We start from the raw sequence: 18250 nt of genomic DNA, 5'->3' as shown, positions 1-18250 counted from the left end.
TGTATGACATCCCCTCCACGGCCCCATAACCTCCATTCGACCCGTAGCAGTCTTGATCTGCTCCAGGGGTCCTTCGCAATGTCCTCCTTGATGCATCCTTACCAATAATGTTTGATCAATAATGTCAAGTGCCCCCAGCCCTTATTACCTCTGACTCTTATGACCCCAATTTGACCTCTAGACAGACCTGTTCATGCGGAGATGAGTAGGATGTTGTGGCGGGCCGTCTCAACGCCCTCCTTGGTGCCCGTGATGCTGTGGCATTTATTTGATCCTCATCCTTACTGGGGTAACCAGGGCTATACATGTTTAACTTTCATGGATGTGAAATCTTACTAGCCACACATGCATTCACTATCAGTCAAAGTGGCTAGTAAGTGGCTGGTTTTAATTTAGAACCCTCATGGTAATCCCTTACATACTAAATGTGCTATGCTATAATACCCCGTCTCCTCCTCTCCCCAGCCTCACACAACACCAGACGTCTCCCGTAACCTTTGACCTCTAGACCTCACCTGTTCTGCGGAGATGAGGAGGATCTCGTGACGGGCCTTCTCGATGCCCTCCTTGGTGCCGGTGATGCGGATGTTGGTGCTGGGGTCGTCGGGGCGCGGGATAGCGATCTTGGTGGCCGTCTTCAGCTCCAGCTCCTGCAACTTCTCGCCGCTCTTGCCAATCACGAAGCGGTGGTGCTCCTTGGGGATGGCCACCGTGGCCGACGCCTGGAGGAGAGGAGAGGAGAGAGGAGAGAGGAGAGGAGAGGAGAGGAGAGGAGAGGAGAAAGGAGAGGAGAGGAGAGGAGAAGGAGAGAGAGGAAAGCAGAGGGGAGGAGAGGAGAGGAGGAGAGAGGAGGAGAGAGGAGAGGAGAGGAGAGGAGAGGAGAAAGGAGAGGAGAAAGGAGAGGAGAGGATAGGAGAAAGGAGAGGAGAAAGGAGAGGAGAGAGGAGAGGAGAGGAGATGAGAGGAAAGGAGAGGAGAGGGGAGAAGGAGGTGAGAAGAACCGTAGAGGAGCACTAGAACACTAAAGGGGCTCTTGCACAAGTATCTACAAACTATCTTACACCACTCGACTAATGGGCATACACAAGCATGTATATCAAAGCTAAAGAATGCAATATGATTGCAGTAAGAACGTTTTGAACATTGCCTTAACTGAATATTTCATCATCACCAATTGAACTGCCAGACTCCATATGCACATTAAAAAAAACATTACAAAACGACACAGAAAGAATTTATTGGAGGATTACACAGAGACACCAACTAGCAAACAATGGATCATCACGCAGACGTTCTCACATACAAATAGTAGTTCTGGTTGTGTGGATTTATATGAAAGCCTGAGAGTCTAACATCAAGTCAGCTGCCGATGCCTTTGGGGTGCACATCACCTACCTGGGTCTGCAGGCGAGCCACGATCTCCTTGCGGGCCTTCATGACCGAGTCCAGCTTGCCGGTGACCATGATGGAGAGGCCCTGGTCCTTGGCCAGCGAGAGCTCGATGTGCGCCCCGGTCTTCTGCATGATGTCCAGGCACACCTTGGCCTCCTCGCCCTCCCCAAACTGGCTGTTGTCCTTGTAGCGCCGCTCCTCCAGGGGCACGTGAAACACCTACATTGCAGACGACAGGGAGGGAAGTGTAGAGAAGGAGAGAGAGAGAGAGAGAGAGAGAGAGAGAGAGAGAGAGAGAGAGAGAGAGAAAGAGAGCGCGCAAGATAGAGAGAGCGAGAAAGAGAAGGAGGGAGACAGAGAGGACAGAAAAAGAAGGGATACGCAGAAGAGAGAGACAGGTGACAGAGAAAAAGGAGGGAGAAAAGATTGAGGGAGAGAAAGAGAGAAAGAGAGGGACAGGAGTGAAGATGGTGTCAAAAGAGAGGTGTTGAGAGAACAAGAGAGAAGGAAGAGACAGAGAAGACAGAGAAGTGTTGATGCTGTCAAAACAGATAAGACTGAGTCTGCAAAAATGAGATTTCAAAGCACACTGCCGGAGTGATGATGGAACAAAAACAAAAAAAAGATTTTTGGAGGAGTTTGCAGAAACAAAGGCTCAGTGAGGTTTTGTTCCAATGCAAATCTGAGAGTCTATCCAAAGACACTGCCTGCATTGTTCCACTCAAAACATTCAATAGAGTCAACTGTATCACCATCACCATCACATGAACTGCTTTTCTGATAAAAGTGCACGATTCATAATCGCACAATGAAGATCTTAAGAGATACTTCCGTCATCTGACTAAACAGCATTAAGCATTGATACAATGAAGCTACAGTTGCAGATTTCCTAAAGTTGTCTTAAGCCATTAGCCAACACTGAGGTCAATCTGAATTGCATGAGTATATAAGTGCATGCAGCAGACCAAACATTATTCATAAACAATGTTCAAAAAAGGTGTATATACGCCTTAATAAGAGTATTTGTCAGAGTGTACAGAATTTGGGCTACATTACATTTGTTAAACATATCTGCAATTCTCCCCTACTGATTTCAGACACATCTGTGGTCACCTGGAACAGACTTACAGCTGGTTACTTCTTAAGCATCTATATAAGTGTTTCTCAACGGGGGCTATACAGCCCCCAGGGAGCCCTGGGGGGCGTTGAGAAGGACGCAGCTGACAAGGCGGTGCTTGGTTGCCATTGGGGGCAGTAGTCCATTTTATTTTTTAATACTAAGGCAGGTTTATGATGAGGTCAAGGGGGCGTTGGTAGGCTTATGATGAGGTCCAGCGGGCATTTATTCAAAAAAAGGTTGAGAACCACTGGTCTATATGTTCAAGGAGCCACACTGAATGCGTTTTATACAAATACTTATTTTGTTGCGTGAATAAAAAGCATTCAGAGTGCTCCAATCCCTGGATGTACTTGCTTAGGCCAGCAAAGCCCAGCCTTTGTGTTGCATGCCTACGTATGTATGCCTGATCTTGCAGTCTTGGGGTGCATTTCTCGAAACCATAGTTGTTGTTTTCAATGCAATATCCCATTGACAACTACCCAAATTGCTAACTGGCTATACTAACAACTATGCTTGCAAGAAACACAACCCTGAGCTGTGAGCACTACAGAGGCAAGGGTGCTAGTGGCATCCTTCACTCCTCTACATTGCAGAACCTTGCAGAGGCACCTACTGTGTAGTGTGCTCACCTGGGTGATGACAGATGCCTTGATGGGTCGTATGCGGTTCCAGGCCCCAGCCGGCTCCCCGGAGCGATCCCCCGGGGCCCCCTTCTCAGGCAGCGGGGGGAAGGCCTCCAGGTAGGTGGGGATGTACGCCTCATCCTCAGGCACCCCACCTGGAGAGACAGAGAGAAAGATTAAAGCACTGCGTTAGCACCACCCACACCATGACCGCAAGTTCTTGCTGACATTCTCTGCAGGCGCAGATCGTCAAAAGTTGGTCCCGAGGAGCTGAGGACCTTGCCAAAATAGCCTTAGCCAGGAACAATGGAGAAAAACAACCTTTTAAAAATAATAAAAAGCCCAAGAGCCCTATTGAGTTTTCTTTCTCAAGGATGCCGGGTCAGGTAAGTAGACCTCTCTCTCCTTAGAAACACTTTTCTACTGACAAGCAGCATGGGCTTTTGGTGTCCTCTTCTCTCCACAGAGAAACTGCCACGTCAGACATCTCCTTTCCAGGTGAGTTTATTTCACAGCATGGTGAACACTGTGCAGCCTCTCCAATGCCTTCACCTCGAAGGGCGACCCATGTTAATGCTATAATAATAATAATAATAATAATAATAATAATAATAATAATAATAATAATAATAATAAATATAGCTGCAAGCAGCAATGCGGGGCCAAGCAGCAAGTCCGCCTAAGTCGCCATGGCAACCGAAAGAGCTGAGCAGGCAACACTATCAGAGACACGAATGTGTGTGACGATTCCCAAAAGATTCTGACTATGGATTGCTGAGATATGAGCTCACTTCCTGTTTGGCGTCTGTGTGGAGGATTTTGATTGGCTGTTACGGCCAAACGGTAAAAGATGTAATAAAACCCTTTTAGGGATCTCTTCACAGTGCTCTAGAAATCATGTGTATCAAGTTTTGTGAAAATTAGACTAAATTTGAAGGATAAGGAGCCTTTTATTGATTTTCACCAAATCCAAAATGGCGGGCATTCTATTTTGCCGGATATGATGTCAGAGGGTGCGTTGGATTCGTCTTGGCCCAAGGAATTTAACAGTACAACCAGATTTAAAATGGAGCGTACGGTTCAAAAGTTACGGGCAGAAATTTAGCTAAAAATTTGACCAGCTGGTGGCGCTAGAGAGTTTGAGCAAGCGACCTGAAATTTGTGTTGCTGGGTCATGGCATGGACAAGAATGTCTGTGACAATTTGCAGAAGATTGTGACCATGGGTTGCCAAGATATGACTTCACTTCCTGTTTGGCGACTTTTAGGCCGTTTTTGATTGGCTGTCACGGCCAAACGATACAAGATATAAAAAATTCAAGGCATAAGTTTTGTGCGGCTCAGTCCAGAGATGCTATATATCGATTTTCAGAAAAAAATGTCAAAAATTGAGGAAGAGATGGGTTTTTAGTGATTTTCACAAAATTCTAAATGGCGGGAAAACTATCCAGGTTGAAAATGACATCATAGCGTGCGTTGGATCCGTCTCGGCCCAAGGATTCCAGGGATACCAAGTTTTTGAAAATTAGCCCAGCGGTTCAAAAGTTACAGGCAGAAATGTAGCTAAATATTTGACCAGCTGGTGGCGCTAGAGAGTTTGAGCTAGCGACCTGAATTTTTTTTGGTGGGTCATGGGACTTACAAGAAAGACTGTGACAATTTGCAGAACATTGTGACAATGGGTTCCCAAGATATGACTTCACTTCCTGTTTGGCGACGTTTAGGCTGTTTTTGATTGGCTGACGATGATGTCATAGGATGCGTTGGATTCGTCTTGGCCCAAGGATTTCAACGGTACCACCAGATTTAAAATGGAGCGTACGGTTCAAAAGTTACGGACAGAAACTTAGCTAAAAATGTGACCAGCTGGTGGCGCTAGAGAGTTTGAGCTAGCGACCTGAAATTTGTTTTGGTGGGTCAGGGCATGGACAAGAATGTCTGTGACAATTTGCAGAAGATTGTGACCATGGGTTGCCAAGATATGACTTCACTTCCTGTTTGGCGACTTTTAGGCCGTTTTTGATTGGCTGTCACGGCCAAACGATACAAGATATAAAAGATTCAAGGAATAAGTTTTGTGCGGCTCAGTCCAGAGATGCTATATATCGATTTTCAGAAAAAAATGTCAAAAATTGAGGAAGAGATGGGTTTTTAGTGATTTTCACAAAATTCAAAATGGCGGGAAAACTATCCAGGCGGAAAATGACGTCATAGGGTGCGTTGGATTCGTCTCGGCCCAAGGATTCCAGGGATACCAAGTTTTTGAAAATTGCCTCAGCGGTTCAAAAGTTACAAGCAGAAATGTACCTGCAACTTTGGCCTGCTGGTGGCGCTAGAGGGTTGGGGCTGGGGACCTAAAAATTGCTCTGGGTATTTCTGGGCCGGTCCTTAACGCGTGTGCCGATTTTCAGCATTTTCGACAGTACGGTTCTATGGGCTGCCATAGACTTACAGTCGGAGAAGAAACGTGAATAATAATAATAACCGTAAGAAAACGTACAAACACTCTAAGGTGCCAGGCAGCTTCGCTGCTTGGCCCCTAATAATACATTTCTTTTGTATGCTGCTTTTTAAAGACGCCTAACTATACCTTATATATATCGGTAAGCTGACAGTCCCAAATCAATATCTTCCATATGATCAAGCACAAATGTATCATGCTCAAATGCGAGCCCACACACACACGCACAATTTACATTTCCAAAATCAATATCTCTCCCGTATGATCTAGCAACCTGCTCACACAGCAGTATAAACAAAGCGCATTATTAAAAACAACCAGTACATTTACAGTAACATATACTGTAATAACCCGAATTCCTTTTACGACAATGACAAACACGATAGTTACAGCTACATCTTTGGTACAGAGACACCAGTAACATGAACGCAGTTTACAGACCCACAAAAATCAATGTTGCGCACAGTGATCTGGCAGCCTGCACAAACAGCAGCAAACAACAACAAAAACAACATTCACAGCAACAATGACAACAACATGGGGAGTATGCCAAGAAGCGGTAGTAGTAATCCAGGTTAGATTAACCTTGAGGTAAATCATCTAATAGAAGAGTCTGGAGCCCTTATTTTCTTAAAGGGACACTGTGTGAGATAATTAGTTGTTTATTTCCAGAATCCATGCTGCTCACACCTTTTTCATGAATATTTACCACCACCATCAAATTCAAAGTGTTCATTATGACTGGAAAAATGTCACTTTTCATACATGAAAAGGGGGATCTTCTCCATGGTCCGCCATTTTGAATTTCCAAAAATAGCCATTTTTAGCTGCAAAAATGACTGTGCTTGGACCATACTAGAAAATATGTGTTTATTACTTAATAAACTTTTAAGTAAACTTTTTTAGTAAACCCAGTTTCAATGAGCAGCATAGTTGCAGTACCTTTTTTGACCATTTCCTGCACAGTGTCCCTTTAAGTAAACTACACATGTAGGCTATCACTTAGCAGAGTTATGACCTCCTGTAGGTTAACTTAGACATGTTTATCATTTAACCATGCTCTTGGAGGAATACTCCCCCGTGCTGCTGTGCTGTGATACACCGCAACTGATTACGACACTGACAAACACCATAGCCGAGTCCTTAGTCCAGACTGCTACTAAGACTAGCCCTGACACACCAGTGGAGACATTAACTGTGCTCCACTAATGCCTCTCCGCTCCCTCAGAGCTCACACACGTCTCCTACTCCTATCCACAGCCATTCATCAGTCCCCCACAGCTTGACAAATGGCCTCGGGTGTCCAGGGCCTGGCTGAAGGGGCTAGGCTAGAGGGACACTTCAGCCTCTTGCACACATTTACTCAACACACGAACACGCACAGACACACACACACACTGTTCTTAAAAGCCCAACTGGGAGAGTTGTCCTTGGACCGGAATAGTGAGAGGCACTCTGCTGTTAAGTGATAAATACTGGATTCAAAAGTGCCTATCGGAATGAAGCATGTTCTCCTTGACATAAAATCGATTACATACCTGCAATAGACCAAGCTCCCCAAATATTTTAAGTTCTCCTTACATACATTGTGCCATTTCTCGCTTTGGGGTATTTAATGCTATGTTCAAACTTCACTTACTCTTCACTCACTCACTCTTCTGCAATTCAATCTGGCACACCTAGGCCAGAATACAAGAGGAAACGAAAAGACTGCTGTGAATAGCTCTGCTTCATTAAATGTCCTTCTAACATAAAAAGGCATCAAGGCAGCGATGTGGGTTTCCAAGTTTGCGTTATTAATACCCTATAATGTGATTATAACGTGATTTCCTGTGCAGTACAAGCACACTAAGCAGACTTATTACAGCACAGAGAATCCTTGAAGTTTGCTTCGTACCCGCCGACATGCATGTCTGACAAAATGTTTGAATAATTTTCATCCCAGGGCATGAACAGTCAATACAAATGTAAATATCTGTCCTGGACCAGCGTTACCTGAAGTCAGAATTATTATTTTTTCACAACACTTGTACTTGTACGGGTACGTCAGTCAAAAGTTACATGTCTCAAGATAAGACTAGTTGGAGTTAAAGGGACACTGTGTGAGATTTTTAGTTGTTCATTTCCAGAATTCATGCTGCCCACTCACTAATGTTACCTTTTTCATGAATATTTACCACCACCATCAAATTCTAAGTATTCATTATGACTGAAAAGTGCAATTTTTCCATACATGAAAAGGGGGATCTTCTCCATGGTCCGCCATTTTGAAATTCCTAAAATAGCCATTTTTACCTGCAAAAATGACTGTAATTGGACCATACTAGTTAATATTTGTTTATTACTTAGTAAACTTTCATGTAAAGATCAAATTTGGCAATAGGCAGCCCAGTTTCAATGAGCAGCATAGTTGCAGTGCCTTTTTTGTCCATTTCCTGCACAGTGTCCCTTTAATTTGAACAGAGGTGTTAAAGAAGTTGAACTGCAGTTGCCACTGGGAAAGACGTGCCTATTGAATATCCTCATTCTCTGCCAAACGTACCATGAAGTGCAAGGCTACAGTAGTCTCATGTAACAGACCGGGTGTGGATGATCTCAGACTAAAGTCTAAAGCCTAGTTTACAAATGCCCTAAAACACACAGGTATGCAGCCTGTGTCATATGCGTAGTAGACAGGTAAGTCATGGTCCAAACACGACGAGCAGACAGTCCCCATTTACCATGGTCTTGCACTCAAGTTCAACTCAGAATGGAAATGTTAATTCAATTGGCACCAGTTGCGGCTGTGACACCACCCCACTGATGTGAATGGAAACCCAGGTGTAAGATCACCTGTCTCTCCTGCACGGAGTGGCAATGGCACACTCCTCACCTTTCACGCACTTGACACACAGCCAACCGACAGAGGGAATCAAGAGTAGAATAACCACTACGATCTGGGTCTGGTTTTGTGTAACAGTTATCAAAAACCCTCTGTTTGGTTCAAATAGGATACTCTGGGTGTAAAGGTGTGTGTGTGTGTGTGTGTGTGTGTGTGTGTGTGTGTGTGTGTGTGTGTGTGTGTGTGTGTGTGTGTGTGTGTGTGTGTGTGTGTGTGTGTGTGTGTGTGTGTGTGTGTGTGTGTGTGTGTGTGTGTGTGTGTGTGTGTGTGTGTGTGTGTGTGTTTCGGGCATGTACTGTATCTAGTTGTCTACCTGTATGTGTCTGTGTGTCTGTGTGTTTTGTGGCATGTATCGGTCTGTCTTAATCTACATTTTGCCCATCAGTCTGTCTGTGTGTCCCATGTGGTGTGCCGTACCGGAGATCTCCTGGTCCTTCAGCCCGCTGCGGTGCTCCGCAAAGCTCTCCGGGGTCAGCACAGCCACAGAACTCATGATGCTTCAAGAGGTATTCCGCTATTCCACTGCACACAAGGCGGTCACAAAGAAGGCAAAGACATGGTTGCTGTGCAATACTCACATGTATAATGCCTATTACATTACATTACATTACATTTAGCTGCCCCTTTTATCCAAAGTGATTTTAAGTACATGGTATTGGTTACAGTCCCTGGAGCAGTGTGGGGTTAGGCGCCTCAAGCGCACCTCAGCCATGGAGTGAGATAAGTGGAGTGGAAAGGTGGGATTCATCATAACATTATAACGATGTTACTCTTACACTCTTATAATAACCACCTTAATGATTTCATGCTGAAATGTATAGATCCATACATTCAGCATTATAAGGCCATTTTTTTTTTAACCTCCAGCAAGGAGGATATGTTTTCGGTAGTCGTGTTGGTTTGTCTGTTTTTTATTTCTAAAATTACTATGATGCATGTGCACAAGTACTGCGGGTATGTATGTGAAAGCACACACATCTATGCAAATGCACACACACACACATACACACACTCACACGTACATCCAAAGCTATGAAATAACGTCACTGCAGCAGAAAGCACATCTGGTGAATCACCCCATATGCTTCACAGTGAGTTTCCTCTGGTGCCATTAACTCAGCCTGACACCATTTGGCTAACAAAAAATGTGCACTCTACAATGCATTCAAAATAGAGGGAAAACAACCCGTTTGGCTTTGCATGGACTAGGAATGTTTTGGGTCAACAATGCCATGCCAAAGCCATGCAAGGTAAGGATTGAATAGAATATCCCACCCAAGCATCCAAACTTATTGGATATCTGCTATCAGATTTACAAATATCATTCATCTCTATGGAGAGGTTAGTTCACAGTGACTGATTTAGCATAGTTAGCATTTCGTTGATTGGTCAGTTGAGGGTTTAGGACAAAAAAGTCATTTAAAGAGGCCACACTATAGAATATACAGGGCTCTTCCTGTTTTACAATGCCCCGTGACAAACACACATGTTTACGTTCCTGTTTATGTTCCCGGTAATTCACCTACCTGCAAAAGGTCAGATGCCAGAAAGTCCGTCCTGTAGCGTGCTACTGTAAGCGCTTCAGAGTTAAGTCAGTGTGGTTGGTCCTGGAGTGGGAAAAAAAACAAGACTATGAGTATCACAAAGAAAATATGCAGATAAGAAACAGAGAAAGGTAGAGACAGATTAACAAGTGATATGCATCTCTGTGCACACAAATGTGCACTCACTCACTCACTCTCTCTCTCTCTCTCTCTTGCACATATGCACTCCTACATTTTCTCTGTATTTCTCTCCATCCTTTCTTCTCTATTTGCATTAGTTGTCTTCTCGTTTTGAAAAGAGAAATCAGCCTTTCCTCTGAGTAACAGTATATAATAAAAAAAATAATTCATTATTTTCTCTGAATAACAGTCCACTGTATGCTATAATAACCCCCCTGGCCAAACATGCCCGTGTTGAACGCTGCTGCACACTCCGCACAAGGCCCTGTGGCACAGCGAGAGTCCCTTTGGGCAGGGGACACACATCACCCTGAGCACGGAGCTGGGCATCAGGTGGGACTGCCTGGGAAAGAAAGCCTGGTAGGGGCTTGTGGCTAAGCATAGGCTCCCTTGGCAGCCCCCACCTCCAGAGGAGGCCAGCTAATTGGCACATGTGTCGGCCTTAAGCCCACAAATGAGCCCCCAGACTGCGAGCCATGACTATATGCCCACACACACACACATACAAATGTACACAGAGAGAGGAGGGGGGAGAGAGAGATGGAGGGCAAGACAAGAGGGGCAGAAAGAGAGGGTCAGGCAAGCAGAAAGTCAGGCAGGCCTGCCAGCCCAGCCGACAGACAGACAGAAAGGACGTTAGACAGACACAGAACACCTGCTTTTAGAAACACTGCACATGACAGGTAATCACTTGATTAAAAAAAGGGCATCCGCCTGTGTGATGATGATTAACTCCTCACAATCAAAACAAAGAACACAGCAAAAAGAAAATAAACATGTTCAAATCTATCCATATAGACTCATACAGGCATCATAAGTCATATAAGCTAGAGAGAGAGAGAGAGAGAGAGAGAGAGAGAGAGAGAGAGAGAGAGAGAGAGAGAGAGAGAGAGAGAGAGAGAGAGAGGTGTTATGTGATGATGGCTTCATCTGTTTAGCGGCTGATGCTCTCCCCCCACACAAACACAACACATACACAAGCATAAACAGAGTCTCCAGGGGCACCGCACCGAGCTGCAGAGACCTCTTCATCACCTGCAGCACTGCACAGGCTGTACAGCAACTCACACACAAACAACAGCTGAGTTGTCTTGGCTCAGGGAAACAAAACAGAGAACCACGGCAGTTGTCTGGCTTTTATTCAGCCTCTTTGACCAGACGTGTGGAAAACATTGGCTTTTTGGTAAGGCTGGAATGTTGCACTAATCAGAAACCTTGTTAAATGGGAGCTGTCTAAGTGGGTGGCCAATCAGTAGGCCTATTACACCTTCAGGAATCCATAGCCACCTATTCCCAATCTTATTATGGAAATGGATTAGATGTCTCAGCCAGTTCCCTAAAGAACAAAACAAATGTCTCAATTATTTAGCCATAAACCATCGTGGTGTGTGTGTTTGGTCAGGCTCAGGTGCAACACTGAGGCTTTGCAGTGCCTTTGTTAAATCTGCCAAACCACGGCGGGAAGCAAAATGTATCCACTCATTGACGTAGGCGAACTCGAGCGGTGGTGGTGATGCCCCCGGTCACGACCACACAATACTCGGTCATCGTGGGGCTGTTTGAGGGGACTGAAATAAATCCGCTGCCGTCTCCCAGGGCTAACATACTAACACCGTTTCATAACATACCTGTATTTATAGGGGCTAAGTCTATGCGTCATTTTTTCTCTCTTTCATGAGCACCAACAAGCCGAACAGCGCTCAGGTAGCTGTGCAAGGCAGGCTTGGGAGATTCCTTTCTTTACATGAGATTGATGGCCTACCATTTCGGTCTCTGCCGCAATAACTTGCACGATTACTAATTCAAATGTACTAACGATATTTGAATGTTCGCGAGAACTACAATTGTATGGGCTTGGACAAGAAGATAATAGATCTAAGCAGTGGTTATCTGACACAGGGAGCACGCACAACCATGCAAACCCTCTGCTTGACAGCTCCTGGACAAGCATGCGAACACACTGAATTTATTTCTGATGTTATTACAATCCATGTGTTTTACGCTGTTAAATACAACGCATGAAGGCATAGAGGCGGTGATGTGTTGTACCCCTGTCTGTCTGAATTCAACCAGTTCAACCAGCATAGCCTACCGGTTTTGAAATAAGATGCAAGTACAAATGCCGAGCTAGCAGTTTTCTAGCTAAAATAACGATTAGTGACGTTAGCTTTTGCCAAGCATTGTGTCCACGATTTTCAATGAATTTGGTATTTGGAGGTCTATAAACACCATGTGAAGTGCATGCGCAAAACACTGTACTGCAGCGAAAATTGCCTGTCAAACGGGTCAGTAAATAATTTACCGGACATAGAACAAAGCTAACGTAGCAAAGCTACTGTTGACATTTGCTACAGTGCATCTTCAAGACGTGGTCCTGAGCCTGATTCACCATGTAGAGCTCTATAACCCTACTGACTTCTAGCATCTACACTGCTTCATGGGTTGAATTGAATCGTGTAAAAGGACACCAGTGCCAACAGTAACCATTCAATCTGCATGGCTATTCATTCAGGGGTGATCATCCTCAAACATTACCTCTGGCAAAATATGACAGTCTGGCAAGCTAGCATCCTAATGTCACCTAATATTAGCATGCTAACAAGCAATACAGAATGCGTATTTTAAAATCCTCTTATATATAGACAGTCGGATGAATCACAACGTGCATATATGCACCCTCGAGGTGATAGTGGAAAGACATTGCTTATAAAGTCCGTGCAAAGTTAAACATGCAAAACAACGGATTACCTTTTCAGACGAAAATGAACTGCACACGGATTTGACAGCTGATGGTGTAAACATGCGCACAACTCATTCACGCGCGCCCCGTGAGGTTGTGCGCTGTTCTTCCCCTTCCCCCTCCGCGGAGGGATTGAAGAAGCGCTGTAAGCTTCCCTTAGCTGTTCAAGTTCTCAGACAGCCTCTATAACTACAAAAAAGTGAACACTAATAGTTTTGTTTCGTTACCTTTGTAGTAGGCCTACTCCACTTTCTGGTCTTTCTGCATGTATTCCTCCCTAGCCTGTTCTATGCCAAACAGACATGGAGAGATAATAACAGCTAGGACTACATGAACCTGATATTACAAATCGCAATATAAATATTGCAATATAAATTTACGGTACAAATGAACATTCAATTCAAGACCATGCGGTGCAAACCACCACTGCGTCTTTTGATGGAACTAGGCTATTATTGGATGTTGCTGTATCCAGCAGCTGCTGGCTTACAAAAAAAAAAAACAAGAACAACGACAAAACATGGGATAGGCCTTAATCAAAGTCTCCCTCGATACTATATAGGCCATACAGTAGCATATAATGTAAAATCAGCCATCTCTTCCAGTTGTAGTCTCTGTGAGACACCACGACTTGTCACTAGGTGGAACTGAAATACCACATTTGACCACCTGCTGACGCCTACAGGCAGAAATGGGCACAAGTGCACAGCACAAAATGCAAGTTTTTCATTACGCATGGGCCATTTTCGCTTTGGAATTAAATTGGCTTTCTGGGTTAATTTATGTAGGGGCCTAAGGCTTTGCGCAAATGTTGGTTACCCCAGGGGGCAGTTGAATGTGTGGTAACATGTGGCTGCGAATGACTGCAAGCAGCTGTCTGAAAATTGTCTGATTCAGAAATAACTACAATAGCGTTTCGTGGTAACGCAATCAACTGATCGTAGTGCGTAACCATTCCCAAACCAGTCGCGGTGGCGAAATAGCACCGTGATTTCATCACGTTATCGTCATCATAGACACACTGGCAAAGAGAAGGAGCGCGCGACAGAATCGAGTTTACTCGCGGGGGGGCTAGTTCTACACACACCGGCTGGCTCACTCGACAGCAGGCATTACTTGGTCAGGAAAACAAAGAGCAGGGACAGGGCACGGAGCGCTTGAGTGATCCACAAAGACAACAAAAGCAAATAGAATTGTAGAGAGACCCGCCCTGAAACGGATGGTCGGTTGTTAGCCGTAGGCTTTACGGTGCAGACAACTTTCATTATGTTTATGATTTGGAAGCTTTTCCAGCCGGATATTATAGGCGATGTCTGCTGCGGACTGTGCGCGAGGATGTCGGCTATCACAGGAGGCTGTTGATTTCAACGTAGGCTGAACTGAACTGACGCCCAAACCTCACTTGGATTGCATAAAACGACGACCATTTACCTGAGAATAACCTGCCTCAGCCCATTTCCCATACATTTTGGTGAGTGGCAGCATTCAATCTTTTATTTGAACACGGGCTGTGGAACTGTCAGGTTGCTTGAAACCACTGTGGGGGTTTAGCTGGTTTGATATTTCATTCAGTAAGATGCGATTCTACATCACACCAGCCTAACCATCGCCCATCAGTCCCTTATTATTATCTTTGGTCAACTAAATTTCATCCACATGTTTGTTTAATGTAGAAATATTATCATCATAGACTAAACCACACACACCCTTTCACGCAAGCTATGTCTGAGAAAGAGAGAGAGAATTCTAGAGAAATATTTCTTGCACACCAAATACCTCCACCAGAATTCCTACCAAACCAACAGTCAGTCAGTCTACCCTGCTGTCTTAGAGAAAGAACAGGTCACTGAGCTTGTGAACAGCTTGTTTGTGGAAAAACACAATGTGTCTGTATTTCTATTCAAATATATGGGAAGAATGCCCCACTAACCTATCTTCCCCTCTGTTGTATTGACCTTAATTGAACAGTGAAGGGAGACGGGTCAGCAGATCTGGCCATCTCTAAAGAGCCAGATGCATCCACTGACAGACAGGCCGTCTGCCTGTCTACCCTTGAACTTTGCAAACTGAAAGTGTAATAGGCTATATTTGGTAAACAGATGATCAGATAAACGAGTCTGGTCAATATTGTGTTGTAGGCCCTATAATATTAATTTACCTGATGTTTACCTGACCTCAAGCTAATGGCTTGCATTTCACCAAGTCGCAACCATTTGAGAACACCCATACCCCTTTGAGTTCAATAACATGTCATTCCTTGTGAGAAGTTGAGCAAACTGCTCATGTGTGAATTATCATCCATGACATGTCTTTTGCTTGATGTCACAACACAAATGAACCTAATCGAATTAAGGACTGATGTCAACAAACAATGAAAGGCTGATCATATATTCAGATTTGTGGCAATGTGATACGTCTAGTGTAGTAGGATAGGAGTTCACAGCCAAAGCTGACAATCACAGCTGGATGCAATCAGGCGGACGGTGACAAGGGAGAGGACAGGAATGAGTGATGGAGTGACACGAACAAAAAAAAGGTGTGTGCTCAGATGACACAAACAGTAGCTGACAGACATGACAAACAATGGAGGGCACATTTTGTAGCTGCTCTCATGCGTTTACTAGAGACAGGGGTTCCCTGTAGGCTGGGGTTGTGTGTGTCTCTCATGAGGTAGGGAGATTTGTGTGAGGCTGTTTGTGGTTATGTGTATTGGAATCAGATTTGACAGGAGTACCACAGGTGTGAATCAGAGCGCCTGGCCACTTATTTAGACATTTCTGGCATGTTCCATCTGCGTTTCTCCCCTCCCACAACATTCGTCTGGGAGGCTCTCGGTCGTTAGAATCTGGCGTGTGCTCTTGAGGGACTTGGGAAACTTGTCAAACTGGTCCGGGCTGTGTACACACACACACACACACACACACACACCCACACACACACACACACACACACACACACACACACACACACACACACACACACACACACACACACACACACACACACACACACACACACACACACACACACACACACACTCACGCAACTGTTAGGATTAAGTTCCAGCCGCACGTTAAATGTGTTGTTGACTTCGCACACTAAAGAACTCCTAACATCTTTCAGTAAGCATTTGTGTTAGTTTGTGACTGACAGTCTTCCTGTCTGCCTTCTCTCTGTCTCTCTCTCTCTGTCTCTCTCTCTGTCTTTCTCTCTCTGTCTTTCTCTCTGTCTCTGTTTCTGTTTCTCTCTGTTTCTCTCTCTCTCTCTCTCTCTCTCTCCTGCCTTCCGTCTTCCACCGCTCCGTGTGTGTGTGTGTGTGTGTGTGTGTGTGTGTGTGTGTGTGTGTGTGTGTGTGTGTGTGTGTGTGTGTGTGTGTGTGTGCGCACGCTTGTGCGCTTGTGCGCTTGTGTTTGTGTGTACACGTGTGTGTGTTTACAAAACATGAATATCTGTAGGTTGATTGTTGATATAAAGCATACTGCGTATGAGTAAGTGAGTGAGTGAGCGAATGTTAGTGAGTGAGTGAGTGAACATGAGCAGTGTGTGTGTCTGTCTTTTTGTCTGTCTGTCTGTCTGTCTGTCTGTCTGTCTGTCTGTCTAAATTCCCCTGTTGCGCCATGGATTGTGTGCTCACTGCCAAACCAATATCTTCAGTGTGTGTGACGTGTCTGCTGTATGAAAATAGCCGCTGTGTGATATAAAACCATAAAGGCTTGAGGTGAGTTGGCAGGATAGGATGCAATAGCCCCGGATAATGTCATCTACTGTATCCTGAATCCTCACCCTCACCGCTGGGCTGGGCTGGGCCTGTCTGCCTGCCAGGCTATATGGCTGCCTTTGGTCAGGGCCAGATTAATGCACAGGGTAGATATGGTTGCAGCCTAGGGTCCCCCACCTGTCAGGGGGCCCCTGATTGGCCAAAAATGAAAAATTGCAGAATTGAGATGCAATATTGAAATGTTCATCTGTTGTGCAGAGTACAGTTGGTAGACATGTTCCTAGCTCGTAATTATGACACTGTCCTGTATTTAAATTTGTTGCGAAAATCGCCTTCCAGGGGGCCCCACAGCGACCTGTAGCCTTGGGCCCCCCCAGGCCATGTTAATCCGGCCCTGCCTGTGGTGGTCCAAGCCCAAACACCCAACCCCCACCCCCTGCTGCACTGCTCTGGCTCAAGTGTCCCCCGGTGGCTGTGCCATTCCTCTTTGCCCACCACTTATCCAGCAGCCAGGGTCCCATCATCCCCCCACTATGTCACTACGGCACAGCAGCCATCTGTTATCAGAGAGTGGCCAGGCTTTTGAGACTACACTGAGGCAACTCCAGCCCCCTTTTAAATGGACTGCGTGTTAAACTGACTGTATGTCAAACTAACTGTATGTTAAACTGACTGTATGTTTTCCCCTTTGGCAAGAGAGAGCGAGAAAGGGCTGCACGGGGAATAAACTCTGAATTGGCCATATTTTTTTTCTCTCTCTCACGCACGCGCGTGCACGCTCTCTCTCTCTCTCTCTCTCTCTCTCTCTCTCTCTCTCTCTCTCTCTCTCTCTCTCTCTCTCTCTCTCTCTCTCTCTCTCTCTCTCTCTCTCTCTCTCTCTTCTGGCCATGTTTCACTGTCATCCATAATGTCTTCTCTTGTTCGCTTCACCCCTCTTGTTTTGTGCAATCTGTTTTTCCCTGACAAATGATGTGAATGGGCCTCATTTGGGATACATCCGACCGGGGGCGAGCAAGCGAGCGAGGGGGCGGGGATGAGGTATGGATGGATGGAGGGAGAGAGAGGGAAGAGAGAGAGAGAGGGGGGGGGGGGTGCAAGGGGGCTGCTGGGGTGAGGTATGGATGGAGAGGGAGAGAGAGAGAGAGAGAGAGAGAGAGAGAGAGAGAGAGAGAGAGAGAGATGAGGTAAGGATGGAGGGAGGGAAGAGAAAAAAAAGATGGCAAACTGAGCGGTCTCCCTCTTGGGCTTTCCAACGAGGAGGCAGCAGCATCAGCCGGGGTTGCATGGCCCGTATGGCCAATCAAGCGTACTAAACAGATTGGGGGGGGGGGGGGGGTGTGTATGTTGTTAAACGTTCTTGCCAAAGCAACCGCTGTTCAGATACCATCACATTACTTACAGATCACAATCAGTTGCCATACAGCGTTATGTGGTGATGTGATGTGGATATGTGGGGAAACTGCTGAGTAGCCGCGGGCTTGTCTTCACACACACACACACACACACACACACACACACACACACACACACACACACACACACACACACACACACACACACACACACACACACACACACACACAGAGACACAA

At 45.4% G+C, this 18250-nt stretch overlaps 2 protein-coding genes across 4 annotated transcripts in view; one reads left to right on the top strand and one right to left on the bottom strand.

The window, feature by feature from the left end:
* The window catches only part of hdlbpb (high density lipoprotein binding protein b), a 42067-nt gene extending 29060 nt beyond the window's left edge, over positions 1-13007 (bottom strand). For both annotated transcript variants that reach the window (XM_063187158.1, XM_063187159.1), the window contains exons 1-6: positions 12949-13007; positions 10003-10083; positions 8894-8998; positions 3142-3290; positions 1396-1611; positions 516-722 (exon numbers count right to left, since the gene is read on the bottom strand). In XM_063187158.1, the coding sequence (XP_063043228.1) occupies positions 516-722; positions 1396-1611; positions 3142-3290; positions 8894-8969 (648 nt within the window). In that variant the 5' untranslated portion in view covers positions 8970-8998; positions 10003-10083; positions 12949-13007. The remainder of the gene's footprint in view (positions 1-515; positions 723-1395; positions 1612-3141; positions 3291-8893; positions 8999-10002; positions 10084-12948) is intronic.
* A 983-nt stretch (positions 13008-13990) lies between these two features.
* arhgef15b (Rho guanine nucleotide exchange factor 15b) overlaps positions 13991-18250 on the top strand; it is a 40877-nt gene continuing 36617 nt past the window's right edge. The window contains exon 1 of one of the 2 annotated variants that reach the window (XM_063187160.1): positions 13991-14411. The gene's annotated coding sequence lies outside the window, so the exon portion shown is untranslated. Of the gene's footprint in view, positions 14412-15665; positions 16063-18250 lie in introns of those variants that run through there. The other variant, XM_063187161.1, reaches the window with a different exon arrangement.

This window comes from Engraulis encrasicolus, chromosome 21, assembly GCF_034702125.1.
Source record: "Engraulis encrasicolus isolate BLACKSEA-1 chromosome 21, IST_EnEncr_1.0, whole genome shotgun sequence".
NCBI classification, from domain to species: Eukaryota; Metazoa; Chordata; class Actinopteri; order Clupeiformes; family Engraulidae; genus Engraulis; species Engraulis encrasicolus.
This window is presented reverse-complemented; position numbering and strand designations above follow the sequence as displayed.